General features: G+C 39.5%; 1 protein-coding gene across 4 annotated transcripts; it reads left to right on the plus strand.

The window, feature by feature from the left end:
• Positions 1 to 1,768: 1,768 nt before the first annotated feature.
• On the plus strand, positions 1,769 to 25,469 carry slc35a3b (solute carrier family 35 member A3b). Of its 4 annotated transcripts, none has more exons than XM_051913845.1 (9): positions 1,797 to 1,977; positions 12,921 to 13,088; positions 15,216 to 15,474; positions 15,815 to 15,969; positions 18,654 to 18,776; positions 20,924 to 21,098; positions 21,260 to 21,378; positions 21,491 to 21,624; positions 24,918 to 25,469. In XM_051913845.1, exons 2-9 carry the CDS (start codon positions 13,017 to 13,019, stop codon positions 25,006 to 25,008), a joined length of 1,128 nt encoding a protein of 375 aa, XP_051769805.1. In that variant the 5' UTR covers positions 1,797 to 1,977; positions 12,921 to 13,016; the 3' UTR covers positions 25,009 to 25,469. The 4 variants fall into 4 exon arrangements, with proteins under 4 accessions (XP_051769825.1, XP_051769805.1, XP_051769815.1 ...); XM_051913836.1 differs by lacking the exon at positions 1,797 to 1,977 and adding an exon at positions 9,214 to 12,554 and having other exon boundaries at positions 12,648 to 13,088; XM_051913865.1 differs by lacking the exon at positions 12,921 to 13,088 and having other exon boundaries at positions 1,769 to 1,977.
• The last annotated feature ends 135 nt before the right edge of the window (positions 25,470 to 25,604 follow it).

Here is a 25,604-nt window from a genome sequence, read left to right on the forward strand (position 1 = left end):
CGGACCACAACACAAGGTCTGGTTTCAACGTGGTTTATGCGATAGAAGCGGAGAACTAGTCCTGTTCAGGTCTGTTCATAATGATCAGTCCCTGCCACTGGCTAGGACTGATGCCTTGTGCTTAGGAGGGCATTTATGCACTAACTGTCCTGCTCTTACAAATTGGACAGGCTGACTTTTAAGGCTCTGGGGCCTCTTGTTTGCCATCGCCCTTGCTCTTTCTGTGCATTCTGCCAACTTTCTTAGCACCTGGTCATGGCCTATAGCGGCCCTAAGCCCAGAGTTTTGCACCCACACAGAATGTGATGGAGAGTTCCCTGAGCTGCTTTGCACAGGCCACAGATTTCTTCAGCCCTAAACCACCATGCCAAGTTGACTGGGCTAGGAAGTGTGTCGTAAGTAGCTCTAATAATGAAACTTAAAGGAATAGTTCACTTTCAAATAAAAATTTCCTGATAATTTACTCACCCCCATGTCATCCAAGATGTCCATTCCGTTTAAAGCCCTTTGAAGCTGCACTGAAACTGTAATTTTGACCTTCAACCGTTTGGAGACCATTGAAGTCCACTATAAGGAGAAAAATCCTGGAATGTTTTCATCAAAAACCTTAATTTCTTTTCGACTGAAGAAAGAAGGACATGGACATCTTGGATGACATGGGGGTGAGTAAATTATCAGGAAATTTTTATTTGAAAGTGGACTAATCCTTTAACCTGGCTTGGGGAATTCTCCAAAGTTTGCTCCAACTGACTCACCTTCGTCCGCTGGCCTTGCTGACCTTGGCCAGCAGATTTCATAAGAAGTCTTTCCTCTTCCAATCTTGTCACTTCTGTAACCACTAGCTTTTTCCCCGCTCCTTTATAGATGCTTTTGACCAGAATTTGTGTGGCTCAACCCAGCCAAGACCCTGTCTTCCCTGCTGGGTTCTTCTAACGAACTCTCTGTGCTTCAGGTTGACGATGGTGTTGTCGACGCTGGTGTAGTCGTCTGCCTTCCACTTTCTGCCGGTCTGAACCTTGGCATCGGCATTTCGGACAAAATGGTCACTTTACTGGCTGAGCTTGAGTACCAGCCCTGGTCTTCTCCAGCCTGTACCCAAGCAAAATGCTCTTTAGTGGGAGCTGAAAAGCATTTCTTCTGAACAATGTTGCATCAGAAAGGCATCACGGCAGCCTAAGCCATTTGCAGATATTGCTGTTGGAAATGGCATCCAGCCTTGCCACTGTTGTTGCTGTTATTTCACACATCTTCAGTGGCCACATCATACGTTGGTAGAGTCTCAACTGGAAATACCAGTTTGTATTTACCAGAAAGGTAGCTTTGTTCAATTACTGAGCTGTAACTGTGGTTGCCACACAACTTAATATTAGCCTACCATTTCAAGTTTTTAAACAGTCTTTTTGGACAGAAATGTCCATGCTACTATTTATGTTTTAACAAACTAGTGCAGATTACAGAAACTAAAATTTTTCTTTCAGATATTAATTCAAATTATGTAAATTTTTATTACAGCCTATTTTATTGTTGCTTTGTCTTCTGGGTAAATTTCATCTTCACAAAGCCACAAAACCTCATTTTAGAATGTGTTCTGCTGATTAAATCCCTTTGTACCTCAGTTAAGAAAAACCTCTGAACATCTAAGACATGTAACTGTCATAATGAAAATATAATTTTTGTTCCAGAAAAGAAAGTTGCATACAAGAGAACACACCAATATCGGTAGATGTCACTGTAAGCAAATTTCCATCTTTATTAAACCAAAGTTTTAGGGAAACTGACACGATCATGACAGAAACATGGGTGTCAAACAGTTTCACTTTGGCTGAAAGTTTGTTTAAGGAAGCAATCGTTTTAACATCGAATGAATCAAATGCATCATTCAGGGCTGCGTTCGCGTGGACTGCGCACTGCTGTGTCTCTTGGACTCAACAGTCACTCAGCACAATACATCTGAGCTGCTCGTGTGAGTGAGACCAGGTATAGTACAAGCTAAACATCTTTACACCCTTTTTTACTTGTCTGACTATTTTAAAATGCAACCAAATAAGCGGAACCATATAAACACCTACTTATAGACAGCATTCGGACGTCATGACGTCACGGCCGAAGTTTCGGATTGAATATTTGCGGTGTTGAAGTGTGAACCTTTTTAGCGGGGTCCGAGGGCATGCTCCCTCATGAGAACATTTGTTTGTTTGCTTTTTTGTTTGGTCTTTTGTGGTATCATCCACCACACGTGCAAATAGGGTATGCATTTTAAGCACCTGGAACCTCTACTTCTAAGAATTCTCTACTTCAAAGTGTCATGGGAAGTCAAACTAACTTCACTCAACAGTTTTTAGGGGTTCAAGCACATAGAGCTGAAACCCTATTGTAATTGTTAGGATTTTCAAAGATCACCATTCTGCCCTAAAAGTGATCAGGCAGACCAAACTGTAGAGACTTTAAACTTTGAGGGATGGTAGGACCCACCCCGTCTACAACTTCACTGAGGCTCGCCCCAATCGGCCTGACGGTGGTGCTACAGCGATCCAAAGTACCCAGTTTGTCCATTTTATTATATATTATAATACTTATACTTACATAAGGCGAGAGTGCATTGCAAGTGTACATCAAACAAAGCGCGCATCTCTCACAGCGCACATCCTGTTCCATGAAGTCCGCGAATGTCCTTGTAATTCGCTTCAACCTTACCGAACTTTATGAAAGATTATTTTACAGAAGGTTCAAGTGGTGTATGTGTGTGAGGAATTGGAAGCAAGCAGAGTACGGGTGTTTCTAAAGCACACTCAGCGTCATAGCGCATCTGGTTAAAAACTTGGCTCAGAATCGATTCTGAGGATCGATTCTGAATCGTTGGGGAGAGAATCACGATGCATCGATTTTTATTCTATTCACCACACTCGCAAACGTCCCTAAGCACTTCCCCTCAGGGGGAATCCCTGTCGCCATTTTGAACTGTGTTTAACTTCATCAAGTGGGCGAGGAAAGTTTATTTGGACAGACCCTTGACTGACCCCTCGATTTTGAACAAGGGGGCGAGTCTACTCAACATGTACACTTCAAGGAGACCCATCCCTCACAGCAACATAGTGTCGGCACAGATCCACCCCACATCTGGTCCGCGTATAATCCACATGTACCAGATGTGGGCCGGATATGGGCCAGACTATGTTGCTGTCTGGGCCAGACCACAATGCAATATGATTGTGATGTCACAGCGGATCGCACTTAATTTACCCCCACCTCAAACAACTCTAGTGTATGATATTGGAGTTATTTGACATTTAACCACATTTGATACTTCTAGCTACTGTAGGAAACTCAGAAGTTAAGACCAGGAGACTTGGATGTATCTTCAGATGGATTCTTTATTGCCGTTGGTCGCTGCAGTCATCAAATTCAACTAAGGAAGCTATACATTGTAGTTTTATACACATTTTAGGGAGCAGTCCTTAAAGGGTTAGTTCATCCACAAATTTCTGTCATTAATTACTCACCCTCATGTCGTTCTAAACCCGTAAGACCTTTGTTCATCTTTGGAACACAAATTAAGATATTTTTGAGAAATCCGAGGGTTTCCGAACCACACATAGACAGCAACGTCATTGCACCTTTCAAGGCCCAGAAAGGTAGTAAAGACATTGTTAAAATAGTCCACATGACTACAGTGGTTCAACCTTAATGTTATGAAGTGGCGAGAATACTTTTTGTGTGCAAAAACAAAAACAACAACTTTATTCAACAATTTCTTCTCCTCCCTGCCAGTCTAAATGTAGTGCAGCGCTTCCATGTTCTATGTCAGAACGCCGACTATGTCAATATCCATGGATTACTGGATCTTTGGCAAGTTGTAACAGGAACACTATCGAGTCCAACCTTTAGTTTAACCGTTTGTTTTACTCGTGTTTTTGCAGTTTCAATCCAGTCATGCAGCAGGCTTTTACTACTCAGTTCGGCTGTAGCTTTGTCTCTTTTCAGTGCTGCGCTTGTTGTGTTCTGTCTTCCTTTTTATATTTCCATAGCATGAAGATAAGATCTTACAGATTTATGAATCAGCCACTTGTTTTAAAAAACTTCCCGGTCTACTGACATTTCAATGCAGGGGTGCCCAACCCTGTTCCTGGAGATCTACCTTCCTGCAGAGTTTACCTCCAGCCCTGCTCAACACACCTGTCTGTAATTATAAAGTGCTCCTGAAGATCTTAATTAGCTGATTCAGGTGTGTTTTATCAGGGTTGGAGCTAAACTTTGCAGGTAGGTAGATCTCCAGGAACAGGGTTGGGGCACCCCTGCTCTACAGTACGTAATCCCCCTTCAGCAGCTAATTACTCTTTGCACTGCCATAAAAATAACTACGACTACCACTGAAATGGAAGTTCAAAGACAAAATTCTAAAGATGGTTGTGCACTTGTTTCTCTGGTGCATAGGGTCTACAAAATACATGTAAATACTAGTACACACATGCAAACAACAAATAATATACAGCATATACAAATAACACAACCTTCTTGTGACCCAAATTCAGTGTGGGTGGGGGTCACATGTACAACAAGTTTTAAGCAAGGTTTTGATCATGTTAATAATTTAGAGGCAAATTTTGAAAACTTCCCCATCTCAAATTATTGCTGTTGTTCATTTTTTTTTTTTTTTTTTGAAAAAGGGCAAACATAAATATTGATGTGGATAAATATTTACTGAGTAATCAGCTATTTTGTAGAGAGCAGTCAAAGTGACAATTTTCAACTGAGATTTGGAGCAAAATTACAGGGGGGTAAAAATGACTTTAGAAAGATGGAAGCATCATTATTTTATTTTGTGCAAAGTGACCTGCATTTAGTTGTTGACCATTGAAAATGGGATTGAACCATATAGGGCCTTAAAATATATTAATATATATTGAAAGAAAAGTTTGTTAAGGATCAAATTCTAAAAGGATATTAAGATATTAAGATATCTTTAATACTTCTTGAGTTACAGGTATGCAAACTTTGGGGGTGGGAGGACTTTTTCCCCATTTTGGAACTGCCACTATTGTCATACAATGCAACAAAGATGGCTAAAGTCAACAGATTGAACAGTCAACAGAAAAGAAATGATCAAAATCTAAATTTTTAGCAGGGGACATCTGGTTGAGTTGACAAAGAATGACCCAGTAGGCTTTATAGGGTTAAAAGTAATTTCTGTAAAAGTTCTGCCTACAAAAAGCTATTGGAGATTTTCAAACATTATTGAAAAAAATTAATTAGTCTAACCCATGTTTAATTTTGTGACAACATGCAGCAGTAGTCATGTTGTGAGTTGTGCTTTAAAATATGATTTTTAGAATTTGATTTTGGACAATAGCCACAAAAAAAAAATCCTTGTGGCAACTAAACTATCTAGTATTTCTAATAATACTACTAATACTAAATTTATGAAACAGATGAATCAATTAAAATGCTGATTTACAGATAACACCCTGCATTGTTTTGCTGATGTGGAAAAATTGAATTCATTATTTGTACATTGAATCAACTCCTGGTTAAACAAAAAGGATGTTGTTATGTGACATTCTAGACCGCCCTCTATCAACAGCAGGTACTCAGACTGCACTTTTTCTAGGTTCCAGTGGTGCAGTTGCAGGAGCCGTTGAGTTGTCGTCCTGCACACAGAGCAGAATTGTGTGTTTGACCCCCCCCTCCACACAGCCTCATCTCTGCATAAGGCAGCCTGTGTGCTCTGTGTGTGCTCGGGCCAGTCTACCTCACCTCAGCTTTCTGAATCACACCCAAACCTTCTGTTTGCTAAGTCTGAGTTGCTTGAATGTAAAGCTATCAAATTAGAACTTTCACCTCTTGTTTCAATGACATTGAGCCTCCATTGGTTATAATGATGGTGTTTGTAAAAGTAACTTGTGTAAATAGTATTTTCATTGTGAAAGCATAACTGCATGAAAATATAGATTACATCATATCACATCCTCCTTCTATCCGTCTGTCAGTGGGAGTGGCTCACATTCGTCTCTTTGCTGTCTTGTGCATATGCTTTCTGCTGTTACCTTCACCAAAAGGATACTGCCTCTTCTGTAATACAGCTGCTTGAAACAATAGAATGAAACTCACAGTCTTAGCTATGACATGGCTATGATGGTTTTTGCTGGGGTGAGTGAGGATTATTGATTTGTTAAACTTTCAGAGTTGGTGAGCGTATATTGTAAAGACATTAAAGCATGATGTATGAGTGCTTATTTAATTCCTCATTGCATGAAAATGCATGAGCGCTGAAGGTAGGTGGCATTTTCTCATGGTGAAAGCTAGATTTCAGTTTAATGGCTCACACTGACATGGAACAGAGGATAAATGAAACAGTTTCATGATTTTTGTGATCCCTTGAGGTGTTAATAATCAAACATGGCCATTATCTTTTAGCGATGTCTAATGCTCTAATGGTTTGGAGGCATGTGCATACTATTAGAAATGCATTAGTGATGCATTATTGGTTTATACCAAGTATGTTAATACTCTGTATCAATACATTTTTAATGAATTAATGACAAAAATGTGCTTTTTATTTTTTCATGTTTTTTTTTTTTTTTAAACAATCTTTTTACATTTTAACCCAAAATCTTGTCATTGTTTTTTGTTAGCTATAAACATTACAGCACCATTAAGTTATTTGAACTTATTTCTTCTCTTTAACTCCAATTGTCATGACAAGTTTTGGGTTTTGAACTCAAGTTTATAAGTTTTTAAAAATTAAACTTAAAGTAATCCAATGTCTTAACTATTTGTGAGGTTATCTTCAAGTTGAGTTCACTCATATTTTTAAGGCAGCAGGTGAACTTTCATTTCTAAGTTTAACCAGCTGGAAGTGTTTTACGTACTTAATTTCCTCTGTATAAAGATTTATATTTTTCATATATACACTGTACACTACTGTTCAAAAGTTTAGGGTGAGTAAGATTTCTTTTGTAAGAAACGAATACTTCTATTCAGCAACGAGGCATTAGATTGATGGAAAGTAACAGACAATAACAGAGTTCTAGTTCAAATGAATGCAGTTTTTTGAGCTTTCTATTCATCAGAGAATCCAATCCTGAAAAAAATACATCACATAAATATTAAGCAGCACAACTGTTTACTATGGAGCCAGATCAGTCTCAAAAATAATACATTTACAAAACAAAATTCATAAATGCACAGCACAATTCACATTTACAAAATGTTATTTGTAAATTCAAAACATAATTCAAAATGTTTAAAATGTTTCTCAGCATATTAGAATGATTTCTGAAGGATCATGTGACACTGAAGACTGGAGTAATGATGCTGAAAATTCAGCTTTGATCACAGAAATAAATTACATTTTAAAATATGTTCAAATAGAAAAGTTATTTTAAATAATAACATTTAAATGTAATGTAACAATACTTCTCAATATTACTCGTTTTACTGTATTTTTGATCAAATAAATACAGCTTTATGAGCATAAGAGACTTTTTTAAAAAATGGAAAAAAAAAAAAGTTTTTTACACTAAGTGCACTTTCAATGTAACAAAACTTTCAATGAAATGAAACTTATGATCAGGAAGCTTTCCAAAAGGGCCTTCTTGTGTATTTATGATTTATCACCTGATAAGTAGCTTCATCTAGATTTGATAGAGCCACACAGAGCAGGTTGTTCTGCAGGGTGTACAGTTGTGGTCAGAATTATTGGCACCCTTGGTAAATGTGATCAAAGATGACTGTAAAAATAAATTTGCATTGTTTATCCTTTTGATCTTTAATTCATAAAATTAGCAAAAATCTAACCTTTCATTGAAGGAAAAGAATTGAAAGTGGGGGGAAAATCACATTATGAAATAAATGTTTTTCTCCAAAACACGTTGGCCACAATTATTGGCACCCCTAGAATTTTTTATGAGTAAATATCTCTGAAGTATATTTCCCATTCATATTTACATTTTTTTAGCACACCAGGGTGATCATGAACATGAAATTGTCCAGCCATGACTTCCTGTTCCACATGAGTATAAACATGAGGAAACAGAAAGGCCAAATTCCCTTAATCATTCATCATAATGAGTAAAACCAAAGAATATAGTTCTGATGTGCAGCTACAGATTGTTGAGCTTCACAAAATAGAAAGTGACTATAAGAAAATAGCTAAAGCATTGAAAATCCCCATTTCCACCATCAGGGCAATAATTAAGAAGTTCCAATCAACTAAAGATGTTACAAATCTGCCTGGAAGAGGACGTGTGTCTAAATCGCCCTAATACGCGGTGAGGAGGAAAGTTTGAGTGGCCAAAGACTCTCCAAGGATCACAGCTGGAGAATTGCAGAGATTAGTTGAGTCTTGAGTCTCAGAAAGCCTAAAAAAAAATTATCAAACAGCACCTACATCCCCACAAGTTGTTCGGTAGGGTTTCAAGGAAAATCCTCTGCTCTCATCCAGAAACAATCTCCAGCATATTCAGTTGTCAGACACGACTGGAACTTCAAATGGGACCGGCTTCTATGGTCAGATGAAACTAAAAAAAAGAGCTTTTTGGCAGCAAACCCTCCAGATGGGTTTGGTGCACACATGGATAAAAAGTACCCCATGCCCACGGTTAAATATACTGCTGGATCTTTAACGTTGTGGGCCTATTTTTCTGCTGGAGGTCCTGGACATCTTGTTCAGATACATGGTATCATGGATTCTATCAAATACCAACAGATAAAAAATCAAAACCTGACCGCTTCTGCTAGAAATCCAATAATGGGCCGTGATTGTATCTTCCATCAGGAAAATGATCCAAAACAAACATCAAAACCAACACAAAAATGTGTTACTGAGCACAAAATGAAGCTTCTGCCATGGCCGTCCCAGTCCCCTGACCTGAACCCTAAAGAAAATGAGTGGAGTGAAATGAAGAGAAGAAGCACCAGCATGGAGCTGGGAATCTGAAGGATCTGTAGAGATTCTGCATGAAGGAATGGTCTCTGATCTCTTCTCAGGTGTTCTCCAAACTCATCAGGCATTTTAGGTGAAGACTCAGAGGTGTTATCTTGAGAAAAGGAGGTTGCAAAAAGTATTGAATAAAAGGGTGCCAATAATTGTGGCCAACGTGATTTGGAGAAAAACATTTATTTCATAATGTGATTTTCCCCCCACTTTCAATTCTTTCCCTTCAATGAAAGGTTATATTTTTGCTAATTTTATGAATTAAAGATCAAAGGATAAACAATGCAGATTTATTTTTACAGTCATCTTTGATCATATTTATCAAGGGTGCCAATAATTCTGACCACAACTGTAGATACAACCTTTGTGAGCATAAGAGACTTCAAAAAAAAAAAATCTGTATTTTACAGTATGTGCACTTTCAATGCACTCACAGTGTACTTACACAGCGTACTTACAAAACGTCTCAGGTTACGCAGGTAACCATGGTTCGCTGAGAACAGGGAACGAGACATTGCATCCTAGAACGCTAATGGGGATGCCTCCGTGGGAACAGGTGTCTGAAACGCTATCAAATCACGCCAATCGTATTGGCCGGCAACAGCCTATGACGTCACTACTAGTGCGACCCGAACGCACATAAGGGGCGCCTAGAGAACAAGTCGACCACTTATCGTCTGAAGGGACTGTTCAGCAGGCGGCCCGAGGCATGGCAGGGAGATGCAATGTCTCGTTCCCTGTTCTCAGGGAACCATGGTTACATGCGTAACCTGAGACGTTCCCTTTCGAAAGGGAACTCGCATTGCGTCCTAGAATGCTAATGGGGAATGAAATACCCAGGCCGCCATGCTGAGGGGAGTGCATGCCAAAGAATGTCTGACAAAGAAAAAACAGATGGACAATTCCAACAGAAATGTCAAAATCACTCCTCCTATGGGTCTAATAGGCTGTCAGTGACAGCATTCCCTACGGCCAACGCCCAAGCTATAAGCCTCAAAGAGGCCCCCAGAAATATCCACCTACCAAGGCCGTTTAAGGGCTTGGAACCAACAACTTCAAACAGAAGGGGTCCCTTTAAGGGAATGTGGTTTAGGGAGCCGAAAGGAGCCCCGGCCAGTCACTTCTCAGGGGATAGTCTGATAGTCAATAGTCTACCTTTAACGCCACCAGGGAGGCCGAACTGGTCCTATCTTAGTGACCTAGTCTGGCCAGCAACCTGTCTGTTACCTAAACAGAGTCTCTAAAGCACTTGCCTCCAGAGGAGGATTCCAGAAAGAGGGACTGCAAACTGGCAGTAACCAACGGGCATCCTGGGGAGTAGGGCTCAGCAAAGCACTTAAAACCCTTGCAATCGAGGGGAATTACTCCGCTCCACCTAGGATCTACAGAGCGCTTCTAAAACAAGGCACTCTGGAGGCTGAGTACTCTACATAGGGTCCCTAATGAGAGGCATACCTCCAGCCCCAACAGGAGCTAATCTACCAAGGGAGTTCTTACTAAGAGAATCTCTTAAACCTTTAAGACCAACTTATGAAGCGAGGTCCTCTATATAACGACCCACACAAGAGAGGGGAGTACCTACAGCCTAAAATACTGATCTACCAGGGAGGTCTCACAAAAGACCTTTAACCTTCCGACCAGAACTCAGGAGCGCTGTACTCTAAGGAACGACCCTCAATGCGAGGGTAGTACAAACTAGTCTCAACCGAGATGAGTATTAACCAAGCTCACGCAAGTACAGGGAGGCTCCTGAAGAGCCTACATTCTGATATAACTCTAGGGAGTTAGGATACAAACTTAGCTGGATGTGCCAAGGACCTACTCGACCCAGAGGATCGCCTTCAAGGTGGCTCGCTCGAGGGCCAACTACTTGCTAGCAGATCTAGAATTCCAGGGCTAGTATCAGGGAGGCTCCACTGGAGCCTGGGCTACCTCATAACCATCTGCTCAACTCTAGGAAACTAGGACATGATGGAACCTAGCTCAACCAGGAGGATCGCTCCCAAGGAGACCCAAGGAGGGTCAGCTACTTGGTAGCAAATCAAACTCCAGCAGAAACAGCCACTAGAGGTATTGCAGGCTTGTAATACTCGTTTGCATTGCCATAACGAGCCGTGTACTCAGCATAACGCTTTCTAGCCTTAAAACAAGGGGAGTACAAATCTATGCGACCAGGCTTATGAGGAGGCCTTAGATAGGGCCTACCACTCTAGCGTAACACGGCCACAGGCCCGGGGCTAATGCTCGAGCTCCAAGGGAGCGTGCTCAACTCGCCCTGAAAGGAGGGAGTACTTGATACGCTTAACCTGAGCGTCGCTGGTGATGGGCACATAAGGGCCACAGAACTCTGGGAGCGAAGTGAGCTAAACTGAAAAAGAGCTCAAGGTTGTTGTTTTTTTTCTGAAAACCTGAGCAAAAACTCTTGCTCCAAGATGAGAAAGACTGTCTGAGCTCAGCTCCGGAGGAATGCAGGCCCCAACAGGAAGAAATTCCACAGGTGGGGCCTACAACACTCGACCCCACGACTTGATAAAAATCAAGGAGCTTATGGCTGAGAGATTGCTCTAAGCTCGACCAGATAAAGCTACTACCAAAGCTTTAGAGAGCGGAGACTTCAGCATAGTGCTTTCCATTCTCTAAACGAGAGGAAATCTAACAATGCTCAAGGATAACCATCGGGGAGGCTTTCTATGAAAGCCTACAACACCTGGCTATCTGTCTGTGCCTAACACCACTAGGGAACTAAAGCTCAGCATAGCGCCTTTACTCTAATATCAAGAGGAGCCCCAGCTCGACCTAGGCAATTTGAGGCCGCAAAGCCTGCTACTCACATTAATAGCCTAATGCAGAAGGCGGGCCCTGGCCAGGGATGACTCTCAATGAGAGGAGTCGTACTAGGATAACTAGCTGCCAGTCCTAAGCAGGAGAGGCTCTCCTAAGAGTAGCCTACTCCGAGCTACGGCATGCTAGGAGGCGGAAAAGCTACAGCTTAACTGCCTCTGTCTAAAAGACATTCCTAAAGTACTAACCTAGGCCAGATATAGGGGCGGCTCAAAAAGAAGGGCCGACCCACACGCACTCATGACCTCCCTGGAGCTCAATGGAGTGGAGACTTCAGCCTAACGACTCTAAAGAAAGGATGCCGGCTCATAACACACAGGTGAACTCACCACCTGGAGCTCAATGGAGCGGTGGCTTCAAATAGAGACTCTCAAACGAGAGGAAGCCAGCTCACTTACCACAGGGTAATGTCAAGGCGGCCCAAAGGGGGCCGACACCCACAGTCATGATCTATCTGGAGCCCGGGGGAGCGAAGGCTTCAGCATATCGCCCTTTACCCTCTAACAAGAGGAAACCACTTCACTCGACCTAGGGAAGGTATTAAGGGGGCCTAACAAAGGCCATACACCTCAATCGTGATATTACCTGGAGCTCAGCATAGCGGTGGCTTCAGCAAAATGACTCTCTTCAACGAGAGGAAGCCAACTCACTCAACCAGAAGGATTATCAGGGCAGCCCCGAAGGCCTGAGCACCTGACATATCGACTATCTGGAGCTCAGATGAGCAACAGCCTAGAAAACCGACTCTCAGAACGAGAGGAGGAGATGCCATTCACTACAGGTGATATTTCATTCTAAACGTTACCCACTATATAAAAACCTCACAAAGAGAGGTTCTCCAAAGAATAACCACCCCCTTTATTCCTTTCTACAGGGAGCTGAGGTCACTGAATTTTAAATGGCTCTCACGAAAGGAGAGGTAACCTAAAGCTCAACCTGAGACCTTAAAGAGCAGAGGCCTAAATGTAAAAGTGGCCTGCCATACTCTGCAGTCTGAAAGGATGCGCTGACTAACAAGCTCTGTGCCGGACACAGAAGTGTTCCAAATGATGAAAAAAAATAAAAAAAACCCACATCATCGGTCCAGCCTCAGGCCTGATGTAAAACGCCTGAGATAAAGAAATGTCCCTTTTAATCCTTTCTATAGGGAGCTGAGGTCGCTAAAATTATAATCATTCTCACAAAAGTGAGGCGACCTACAAAACTCAACCTGTGACTACAAAGAGCGGAAGACTTAATGTAAATGAGGCCTGCCATACTCATGCAGACTGAAAGGATGCACTCACTATCAAGCCCGATGCGGGACAACAGGAAGGTTTGTAATAATGGAACAAAAACTCAACATTGACCCAGCTTCAGGCACGATATAAAGAGTGCCGGGAGGGGGAAGGGGGGTGTTAGGGCCGGAGCACAGAACGTAATCTGCTGCTGCGTATGTGCTGTCATATACAAGCAGGACCAGAGCTTTGAAATCTGTATGAATTACATGCTGATGTAAACAGATGCGGGGAAAAAAACAGATTCTTCCACGCCCTGTCGATCTCAAAACAGTTTCCTCAAAAACTGAACGCGCATGCTCCTCGCCCAAACAAACAACGCACGAGTAATGTGTGTGATTAAGCGTGAGAAACTCGAACCAATCCACACATCACTCGAACGTAAAGAGCACAGACTGTTGATATTGAGGATGCAAAAGACAAAGCATCCTCAAACAGCACAACACTCTCGTCAGCCGCTGAAGCATACGAAATAAACACGTACAAACACTTCAGTCGAACTTCTTCTGTGTGCATCGAGCACAGGAAGAGAGACAAACGAGAGTGGAGCTTCCTCAACGGGAAAGCTCTACAAAAACATGTAAAGAACTCTCAAGTACTGAACATGCATGCTCTAACAAAGGACGCACAAATCATGAGTGTCATCAAGCATCAAATATCTAAAACACGGATGTACACAACATTATTTTATTAAGTGTTGATTGTCCCTTTAACATCGCTTTGCTTTGAATACATGTGCGGGTGTTTTAAGTCTTGCGCGGGAAGTGCGCCAAGACGCGCTGCGTCTAGCAGCAAAAAACGCAAGTTCTCGAGACGCCTTTTTTTTAAAAAAGTTTGAACTGATTTTACCTTAGTTGAACTGATATGGCTTTAGAACGCAATGTCATGCGCGAGACGCTGCAAAAGACGGAGTGGATTGGAAAAACACGTTCTGTGTGAACGGCCCCATATAAAACAATGTGTTCAAATTTTAAAGACATGGTGCGGCGCTGCGTTTCTCGACCTATGTGCGACCCTTCACTCACCGAACCCTGCAAATCATCAGTAGCCTAACGTTCTGTACAATAAAAATACAAATCATTGCTTACAGTTTTTGAAAACGTTCAATGGGCATCTTTACACTGAAAAAGCAGCACAGAAACCAAATCTGAAGCGGCATAAAATGACGAAAATGTGTATTTTATTTTAGACTTTTCCAACCAGTGTCGAAAACAGTGCCATCTTGTGGCGGGTAAAATTTACAGCAGCCATAAACCTGAGTGCACAGCTCCATTGTTTTATCCATTAAGCACAAGTAAAAGCCTGACGACACTAAATGCGTTTAGTTTTCTGACAAAATAAATAACATATTAAAGTGTGGCAATAAATTAAATGGATCAACAAAAACAATAATTATAATAATACTAATAATATCCTCTGAGTTGTTTGAGGCAAGTAAATTGTGTTGTTATTTTACTGTTTTTATACTGTTTATATGACATATGATAATGTAGCCTAATATAGTCTACAGGCTTATACATTTAAAATGTTGAACTTCCATATAGTAGTTGTCTGGGTTCTAACATTCTGACACGCAAAGTGAAGCATTCACATGACTGGAAAGAATGAAAACAACACATTTCGGGACAAAGCCGCTTAGAGATAACTTAAAAAAAAAAAAAAAACACGAAGCATCTACACAAGCACATCAGAGTGCAGTTATGTGCATCAGATTTTCTAAGTGCGTGAGCAGAAAAGAGGCAGTCGATCAGTCAATTTGTACAGCATTAGATCATTCCCACCAACTTCCCACCAAAGTTCTGTGCTAAAATCCTGCAGGCGCCCCTGGTTCTGGTGGATGAAGAAGCCCAGGGGCCCCTTATAGTCTTAATGTGGCCCTGGCAATGCGAGTTCCCTTTCGAAAAGGGAACAACTGAGGTAACTACATAGCTAAACTACAAGTTAGCTACATGGGTTAAGTTAAGGTTTATCCTAGGGGTAGGTTCAGGGTTAGTACCTAGATTTTACCCAGTTAGTGTCACTACTACAGTAAGTACATAGTATCTTCACCCGAAACAGGACTGTAAAAAAGTGCTACCAAAAATCTTGCTGGCCTGAAACTTTTGAATGGTTGTGTGTGTATGTACATATAAGCTTTGATGTCTCTCTCTCTCTCTCTCTGTTAGACTGAACAGAAACAATCATCCCTGTCCCCTGTCTCTGTATCAATTGAGGCGTCCAGTATGTCTATGTCGCCCACCTCATCACAACTGAAGTATGTATCTCTGGGGGTGCTGGTACTGCAGACCACCTCTTTGGTGCTGACAATGCGTTATTCCCGCACGCTGCATTCTGAAGGTCCACGCTACCTGGCATCATCTGCCGTGGTGTGTGCTGAAGTTCTTAAGCTTATTGCATGCTTGCTGCTCGTCTTTAAAGATCACCGTGAGTTCTCTGATCTGTCTATATTGATGTTTAATTTCAGTAAGCTCAAAACCTGAATTTTAATGTGTGAAAACTGATGTAATTATTTACTTAACCTGTTAGCATTTCACTGTACAGCCTGTGGTACACATTCCTTTCAAAAGAGACCTTAGGAATGCTAGGGGGTTAATTATGTTCTGCAGTCTGTCTGTAATGTATTAGATCTCTATACAGTAGTTTTCTTTTGAATCCGATTCCAACAGAATTCTCATTCTTGTCAGGAGTTTAGAACAGTGAAGGAGAGTTTTGCCTCACTGCATAAGCTCACTGTCTAATGTGCAGTGCTGTATGTGACTCTTAGGTTTCAGTGTTCGTGCACTGAATCGGGTGTTAAAAGAGGAAATAATCAACAAGCCTCTGCTGACGCTGAAGTTGGCAGTTCCCTCAGGCATCTACACCCTGCAGAACAACCTGCTCTATGTGGCTCTATCAAATCTAGATGCAGCTACCTATCAGGTGAGAAAGCATAAATACACAAGAAGGCCCTTTTGGAAAGCTTCTACATCATAAGTTTCATTTCATTTATATACGTTTTTATTTTAGATTTAATAAAGGTGCACTGTGTTAAAAAAAAATAAAAACTTTGTGTGACTGTGCAGATGAATATAACTCTTGATAGATAGTGCTTTACAATGAACACTGTTATACATATTTCTAAAATTGCCTTAAATAAAATACCTTACTCACCTGTTGAGTAATAACGCCATCTCAGTGTCACTTTTAAATTTCAAATCCCTCAGTTCTCACCATCTCCAAAAAGCCAAGCCAATGTTGATTCTTGTTTTATTACAAGCTCTGTCATGTTCTCTTTTTGTCAGCAGACTCTCCTCTCCTCCCTTTAAATGAGCAATTCCCTGGAAATTTAAGATTAGCTGCTCCATGTCAACCTTTCTCACTTGTTGTGACATCTGTTACGTACTGCTCTGAGACTTGAAGGGTTGGAGATCCAAATGCAGCTTTATTAGCGGGACAATCCAGATACATCATCTAAGGGACAGGCAATAGGTCAAAATACACACAGGCAGTCCAAACAAACAAACAAACAAACAAACACACAAGGTTGGGAACAAAGGGAAATGGGTAATCCAAGGGCAGGCAGAGAGTCCAAAAACCAAGAGACATGAATCAGGAAAATGCTCAGAATTGCAGAGTAAGGGGCTGTTCACATATTGCGCCTTTTGCACACTAAAATTTGTTATTTCAAATGTAGCCGTGCGGCAGGCGTGCTCATAATGGAAGCGATGCGGTTGTGACGTGCATGTGGTGCGTTTTCCAGGCGCCTTGAGATGAAAAATACTCAACTTTTCTCACCACAGAAAAATACTCACCGCAGGTCATGTGACAAGATGATGTAAGATGATATTACGCAGCGTCTCTCACAAATGTCTCCATGGTTGCAAAGCACGCTCCCTGTGCAAACGGGGTCACAGGCGCTGCGTAATATCATTGCACCTGCTGCACCCATGGTACGGCAGCAAAGTTCCTTGATTATTACGCCGGAATGAGAGTATAGTTCCTAGCCATATCGGCCTAGAAAATCACAACTTTTCATTTTCCGTCGGTCTTAGTACAGGATGTAACTACAGAAGAGTCAAGTTTTAAATAGGAAAAATATCGAAACTCTTTGGTCATTTTTGTGCGAGATGCTAACGGTCTAATCAGATTCAATGAACTATGCTAAGCTATGCTAAAAGTGGTTCCACTTCCGCTTCTTAACATTGAGGTTGAACCACTGTAGTCACGTTGACTATTTTAACGATGTTTTTACTACCTTGAATGTGGTAATCATCAAAAATATCTTAATTTGTGTACCGAAGATGAACGAAGGTCTTACAGGTTTGGAACGACATAAGGGTGAGTAATAAATGACAGAATTTTCATTTTTGGGTGGCCACTCACCAACCATCCATCTAGACCATCCATTGTAGTATGGCATTCGTCAGTGAATAAAACTATTTAAAAATGAGTCTTCATGTATTTCTAAACCCACGTAAATGTTTCTCTTTGTGAGCTTTGGTTAGGGGTGGCTGAAATGTAACTTTATGCACAACTGCCAACCTGCATGGAGAGGATCTAGAGATTCCAGAGACACCAGTGGCTTCAAATACCTGTTTGCTGCTCAACAGTGGCCTTTTTATAGTTGTCCTTTTAATACAATTAATTTTTTTGACAGAACATTTCGTTAATAAGCCTTTATTTGACCGAGTTCTCTTGTACTGTAAATTACTAAAAAAATCTTACGATAGTTCGATAATCTCCATTCAGCTTTCACAAAATATTGTTTTCATGCCTTTTGCAAGACATTGCACCATTTCATGCTTTTCATCTCTAGAAAGATCTTTCTTCCCCCACATATTGCATGAGAACTGTGACTTGCTTAATAATGTGGAACAGCCTCTTAAAGTAGGTTTTCCGTTTACCTAAGTAGACCTGGCAAACTGTTTAACAAACCTGTCTGAAATTGATACTAGTTATCTAAAAAGATGGAGATGGAGAAATATAACAAACAAACAAACACTTTCTTTGAAAAACTAAAATCTGAATGTTTATTGTACTGAAATCCCACTGATATGTAACTTGCATAATAATTTGGAACACAGTGTATATGGCACTTTTTAAAAAGAATATATATTTTTGTTCTGAAAAGAGTTGCGTGCCATTTAGAAATGAGTTGAGTAGAAATAAAATTAGTTAATACATTTCATTACCCAGAACAATATAACATGTTATTTCCAGAACTTTTTTGTGATATCACTAATTAACATTTGAAATGCCAGATATATTGCATTGTATTTTCCAGAATTCTCCAAGTTTCATCTTCAAAATGGAGCCAAACATCAGTATATTATCAATAATCAAATATAATAGCTGCTGATGTTTCTGTGGAGACCTAAGATTTTTGTGAATGTTTTTGGGGTCAGTAAGATGTTTTTGAAAGAAGTCTCTTATGCTCACCATGAATACAGTAAAAACAGTAACATTTCTTTGATCCAACAGTAATATCACTTTGATCAAATTTGCATGATCAAAAATGAATGATTGCTGGATAAAAGTATTCATTTCTTAGAAAAGAGACTTACTGACCCTAAACTTTTGTAATATGTCTTTATACCTCATTTACATTCCTATTGGTTTTCCAGGTTACATATCAGCTGAAAATTCTCACTACAGCCCTGTTCTCCGTGTCCATGTTGGGCAAAAGCCTGGGCATTTACCAGTGGCTCTCACTAGTCATTCTGATGGCTGGCATTGCACTTGTCCAGGTATGGATATTGTAGTCTTGTGATTTGTTTATCAGGTCACCTTTTCTTAGAAACTTGCAGTAATGGAACAGCCAGTCTGTTTCAGGGTACTGGTGTGTTCTAGACGCCACAGACGAGGAAATACTGATACAAAGTCTTGTTTCTAAACACAGGAGATAATAGAGGGTATGCACGTGACGTCACCATCGGCCATTATGACTGCGGTTACACCCACTGAGTGGAAAAAAGACTGAGTGGCAGCATTCGTTTTCAGCGTGAATGCCGCGAAAAACACACAAAACACGTCCAAAATGGCAAAGAGCTTTGTGATTGACTGTACTAATAGATTTGACAAAGGGAGAAACTAACTAGACACACCTGAACCGAGGAACCTAATCACTTAGTAACCACAGAAACAAACAGGGAGAGAACAGAGGACAACTGAACTAATTAACAGACTAGAAGATTAACAGGAAATGCAACACAAAGAAACCTGAATGAAAACAGAACATAGAAACATGTGACAGTCTGCTTTTATGAGTATTAAAATAGATTAGTAGAATAGTTTGATTATTTGCTTTCATTAACTAGACCTCCTCAAACAAGCACACACTAGACTGAGAGTTTGCCTTTAGCATGTCGCTAAGCTAACCATGCTATACTCTAATAATCATAAAAATAGAGAGCACACACAGATATTGGGTAACATTTAATTATTAATTAGACTGAATTAGTTTTATTGAAACTGTGTGCATTGAGTGAATTATGAGTATATTTATAATCAACATTTCTCTTGCTTCATCCACAACTTTTTTCCCACTTAACTAGCTGCAGCGTATTGTGCGATTGTGTTCTCCATGAAAGATACATGAATCTGCCTTAGAATATGTCCAAAAGAAGGCATTAGAGAAGTACTTTTAATATATGCTGCTTTATATTTACTTTCAATATATGTTGCTTTAAATCACACTAGGATTTGGCACAGGGCTCTTGTCTCATAAAGATGCCATGGATACCTAAATATGGTCATCCTCTTTCGTAGGACACCCATCCTAAAATTTAAAGGCAGCTATGTAATTTCTTGTATAAAGACCCAGTATATGTAAGCAATAAGGTATGAAAGGCTGTGCTGTATCGTGAATAAGTCACGGCTGAAGGGCGTTGTTAGGCAAGACGCGAAGCGGTGTGCCTGCAACACCCTTCAGCCGTAACTTATTCACGATACAGAACTAGCCTCGAGTACCTTATTGCTTTTATAAAACGGTTTTTATAAAGCCTTCCTTCCGCCGGATAAAATAGCAACAGAAGTTACATTATTACGGCATTAGATGGCGGCAAAGAATGTCTTTATGAGCGTGTCAGTCAGTAGCGAAGACTTTTATATTGAAAATACTGAATTGTTGTGAACACGGAACAAGATGCAACTGACAAATGCTTTGACTAGCGCTGTCAGTCACAGGAAAACCCCTTAACTGTTAAAAGGACAAGATAATACATCGGACATTTAAACAGATGTTTTATTATGAACATAGGACTGACCTGAAGGAAAATGTGAAATCTGAATGCAGGTAATAAATTCGCTCAATCGATTTCTTTCTCACAATACTCTAATACTCTAATTATAATACTCATAATACAGTAAGCTTCAATGAACAATATCAATTGAGAACAAACAGTTTACGTTGCTAAGGGTGATTGCTAAGGGTGTTGTGTAGTGATACACAGAACCATTGGGTGAAGCGGTCATAGCCGTGTTTTATCGTGAATAAAACACAGCAATTGACTAATCTGTATCAATGACAGGAACTAACCGTTTTATAAAGAGATTTATTTTTGTTCTAATTTTTATTAATAATATATTTATAATTTTGTTTTTTTCAAAACTTTTCGAACTGACTCCATTTTAATAAATTGTTTTGTTTTATTTATTTATTTAAATATATTTTTTATAATTTAATTATTCATTGTATATATTTTTAACTCGTTTTTTTTTATTTTAATAATATATTTATTATATATATATATATATATATATATATATATGTATATTTATTATTTTTTTTTTTTTTACAGTTTTTCTCTAAACTGGGACCCTGTAGCGCTCCCTTTATCCCCATTTACAGTATATATGACTCTTTTTTTTGTTTTTGTTTGACATGAACCAACAGTGGCCAACTGAAGTCAAATTAAGCGCCCAGCAGCAGGATCTGACTGCCAGCTCTCAGCTGATGGGACTGCTGGCGGTGCTTGTGGCCTGCTTCTCCAGTGGATTTGCTGGCGTTTATTTTGAAAAGATCCTCAAAGAGAGCAAGCAGAGTGTCTGGGTCCGTAATATTCAGCTAGGTCAGCAGATTTCTTTCAAGAAAAATACTGTATGTACACAGAAACCACCGAGCAAGCCATTTTATTTTAGTTTAGGTAGCCATTGTTTACAAGTTTATGCTTCAGGTTTCATGAAGTGTGTGTTTGTGATCCACCATCCTTATTTCTTTCATCACACTCAGGTTTATTTGGACTCATTTTTGGACTTGGCGGAGTGTTTGCATGTGACGGAGAAAGAGTGAGGGAAAATGGACTCTTTCAAGGGTACAACAAAGTGACATGGGCTGTGGTGGCTCTTCAGGTACATTTTTACTTCCTGTTCAGAATACAACAAAAACCTCCATACATATGCAGACCTGCATGCCACATTGTTTGTTATTTGTGTTTTGTATTTGCTCCACAATCTTATTTAGGCTTTGGGTGGGTTGGTCATTGCAGCTGTCATTAAGTATGCAGATAACATCCTGAAGGGCTTTGCCACATCCATCTCAATCATTCTGTCCACCCTCATCTCTTATTTCTTATTAGAGGATTTTGACCCTACAAGGTAATACAGTTGTTTCAAAACTCATTGACTGCATTTGTGTCTTTTTCAGGAAACTGTGTCATGTGTGTCCTATGATTTACTACTAGTTACATTCACAAGCTACTGAATATTCCTGTGAATTACTAAACTGTGTGCACAAGATAGGACTAAGCAATCAGTAAAGAAGGGACAACTATATTTAACTTTTGTGTGTACGTAACCAAAGATCATCCCACCCTTAACTCAAACCAGTGGTTGTGTCGATGTTGCTGTAACTGGTCAGGTGACTCTTCACCCTCTGAGAGAAATAAATTCACATTTATTTATTTAGCAGATGCTTTTATTTAAAGAGACATACGAATGAGAAGTACAGTATGTGATGGAGATTTTTTTTGTGTAGATCCACGTTTTATTTTTTTAATTTTTTTACTGTTTTACTACATCTTTTTTTTTTTGTTAAATATCCTGACTAGAAGAAAATATTTGTCAATTTACATTTGTGCTATTTTACATGTTCAAATTATGCTGGAACACATTAACATTTCCTTTGAACACGCCATCAAACAGTCCTTTTATAACAGGGGTGTCAAAGACACGTAAATCTGCAGGAAAACAAATCAAACATTTGTGCGCATTCATTATATTGGTATATTCATATATATTCATAATATTCTGTTTTTAGCTGCAACAGAGCAGATAAACTCTGCTTTTCAGAAGATTCTGTTGCCTGTTGTAGCTCGCAGCAAAAAAATCTTTCTTTTAATTACACACACAATATTTGCACTTCTCGCCTGAAACAGGATCTGTGGGTGATACAACTGTTCCAGAGAAACACACTACAGTTTCCCACTGAATGTGCAAAGTTACTCACAGTAATAATGACAAGATAGAAGTTCAAGTTCAGTGAGAAGTTCAAGGCAAAGTATTAGCAGTAGAAAAGTAAATTTCACTGTTTACAGTTAAATTTGCACAGACGGTTCTAAACCTTTGAGTTTTTTGTGATACTGTTTTCTAAAAGTTGAACTTCTTTTAATTTGAGTGCCGTGTTTTTAGAACGCCGGTAATATGTGAGACGCTGCAAAAGACACGAGACGTGAGCGCAACAGTCAAACATGTCTGTCTAGTGTTTGCATAAATGGAAAATAAATAGAAAAGCAGCACATTGGAATGAAAAAATCTGTTCTGTGTGAACAGCTCCTAAAAACACGACATTCTAAAAACAGTATCTGGACCTTGCTTTTTTCATTCCACCACTCTGCATCTTGCATTTTTAACACCCTAAGGAGACATTCACATAGAATGCGTTTTTTTTTTCCATTGTTAGATGTGCGCTAGAGTAGGGGTGTCCAAACTCGGCCCTGGAGGGCCACTGTCCTGCAGACTTTAGCTCCAACTTACCTCAACACACCTGCCTGGAAGTTTCTAGTATGCCCCGGGCTGCGTTCCACTCCACTTTTAGACACGCACTCGAGAACTTCCCTAAGCACTTCCCCTCAGGGGGAATCCCTGCCGCCATTTTGAAGTGCGTTCCACTTTGTGAAGTGGAAGAGGGAAGTTTATATGGACAGACCCTCGCTCCCTCGGTCAAAATCAAGGGAGCGAGGGTCTACTTCATATGTACACTTTAGGCAGCTCCATATACCACAATGCAACACGATTGTGACGTCACTGCATATCGCGTTTAATTTACCACACCACAAACAACTCTGATATATTAATTTTTTTTTAAAAATATCTAAAACAACCCAAACACACCTATAAACATATATAAAATTAAATAATAAATCAACTCCATAGCAGATTCCACTAATCAAGGGCTTAGGATGTTCCAATTAACCCCTATCAAGGGTTCCGCCAGTAGTGGGCACTCGTGCAATGTAAGCAATGACGTACATACGAGTCAACATTAAGGCGAGCGTCAAAGTTAGCGAGGGAAGGGCATAAAAAAAACGAACTGGAATGCAGCCTAGTAAGACCTTGATTAACTGGTTTAGGTGTGTTTAATTTGGGTTGGAGCTAAACTCTGCATGACAGTGGCCCTCCAGGAGCAGGATTGGACACCCTTGAGACCTGATCGCAATGGTCAAACATATACAAATAGCATAATGAAAAATATTAGAAAAGGAGCGCAGTGGAATGCAAAAAGCGCTGCTGGTTATTTAGAATCCATTTACATAGAACATGTTTTTGAGTTTAAAAATCTGAGGAGCAGGGCAGTGGAATGGAAAAAAACAAGGTTTACCCTAGTGAAAAGTAAATATGCTAAAATGTATTTGAAATAAATTTATTTATTTAAAATTAAGTATACTACAAATGCATTTACATATTTATGTGCTAAATAAAAATACCCTGCAATTGTACTTTTGGTATACTACACTAGTATACTTGAAGTCTGCTAAATTTGAACAACTAATTTTGTAGGCCTACTTAATGCAGTTTAATTGTGTGAAAGTAGTGCTGAGGTCCAAGTAAAGATATACTTAAGTATATTTTTGATAGTGCTAAAGTGGAACTACTTTAGGTACACTTTAAATATCTTGCATTTAAAGACCGATATTATACAAAGGTCATACAAACCTTTAGTAATAGTGATATTTTTAGGCATAATATTAAGAAATGTGCATTGTGCAATAAAGAAATACTCCAAATAAAGTTTTAATTATAATTTTATATCATTAAGTCTTAAGTGATATGTCAATGTCATGGTATGTTCATGGATTTGAAGTATACTTAGTATGAAATAGATGTATTTTAAATAGATTTTGGTGTAGTTTTTATTTTTTTTTACCAGGGTAGAGATGCATCATTTAAAAGTTGAACTACTTTTAACTTGAGCGCATCCGTCTAGTGCAGGTTTACATAAAAAAACAATGGAAAAGAATCACAATGGAATGCAAAAACTGCTAACAGACAGAAAGCGTTATTTGTCAGTGGATTGTCCATGTGTTTGCTGAGCCTCAGCAAACACATGGAGTTTATTCAATTTATTTATATATGTGTGATTTTTTTAGGCAATTTAGTCAGTTATCTATTCAAGTTTTAGGTTATGAATTCCAAACTTACTGTGACAGGGTTGAATAATCTGAATATTGTTGGGGACGTGTACCAATGTGGTGATCACCTAATGTTTATGGCGGTTATGGCCTAGTAAATTTGGCCTGAGATGTGAAGATATGATTTCTTGAAAGTTCAGCAGTAACCTTTTCAAATGAAATTATTAAAAAAGAAAAAATTCTGACATAAATGACACTGTTTCTTGGGAATGACCCACTCTTGTAGAACTTCAGAAAAAATAATGCTTCTTTCTTTTGTAGCGTGTTCTTCTTGGGTGCGATGCTGGTTATCGCTGCGACATTTCTCTACGGGTATGAGAGCATATCTGAGGTCAACTCCAGTAAAGTATAGAAGACTGGACAGGAAATGATAAATGACCCAAAACAATCATCAGGAGTGTCTGCTAAGATACTCTGCTTCAGATGAAGTTCAGGACAAGAGAACCGGTGATATTTTAAGGGTGCTATTAAAAGGTAGCACAAAAAAAACAACAAGTGAACCTAAGATTACAACCATCCAGAACTTGAATTGTACTCCGTGTTCCATATCATTTAATCATAACAACACAGCACTATGATGAGACCACAACTACTTCAGACTCTTTAAGTTGGCAGGATTGTTTGTTACACTCGGCTGAGGACATTTAAGGACTGTTTACATATAATGAGGGATCTCTGTGATAGAGCTTCACAAATTCCACACGTTAAAATTTGCATATTTATTTTGTGTGCCATACATGGGATTGTTTTACTTGAATGTATCCTTTGAGAAATATAATTTTCTTAAAGCCAATAAAAAGGTGTTCCTAAAAAGTCTTCCTGTCATATTCTGGTAAAAACATGTTCAATATCAAATGTTTAACCATCAGTAGCACTGACCGCATTTTGATTGGTGGAATATTCCGGCATTGTGGGAAATGTTGAACAGGTGCTAAAGAGATCAGACTC

Source organism: Ctenopharyngodon idella, chromosome 2 (genome assembly GCF_019924925.1).
Source record: "Ctenopharyngodon idella isolate HZGC_01 chromosome 2, HZGC01, whole genome shotgun sequence".
In the NCBI taxonomy this organism is placed as follows: Eukaryota; Metazoa; Chordata; class Actinopteri; order Cypriniformes; family Xenocyprididae; genus Ctenopharyngodon; species Ctenopharyngodon idella.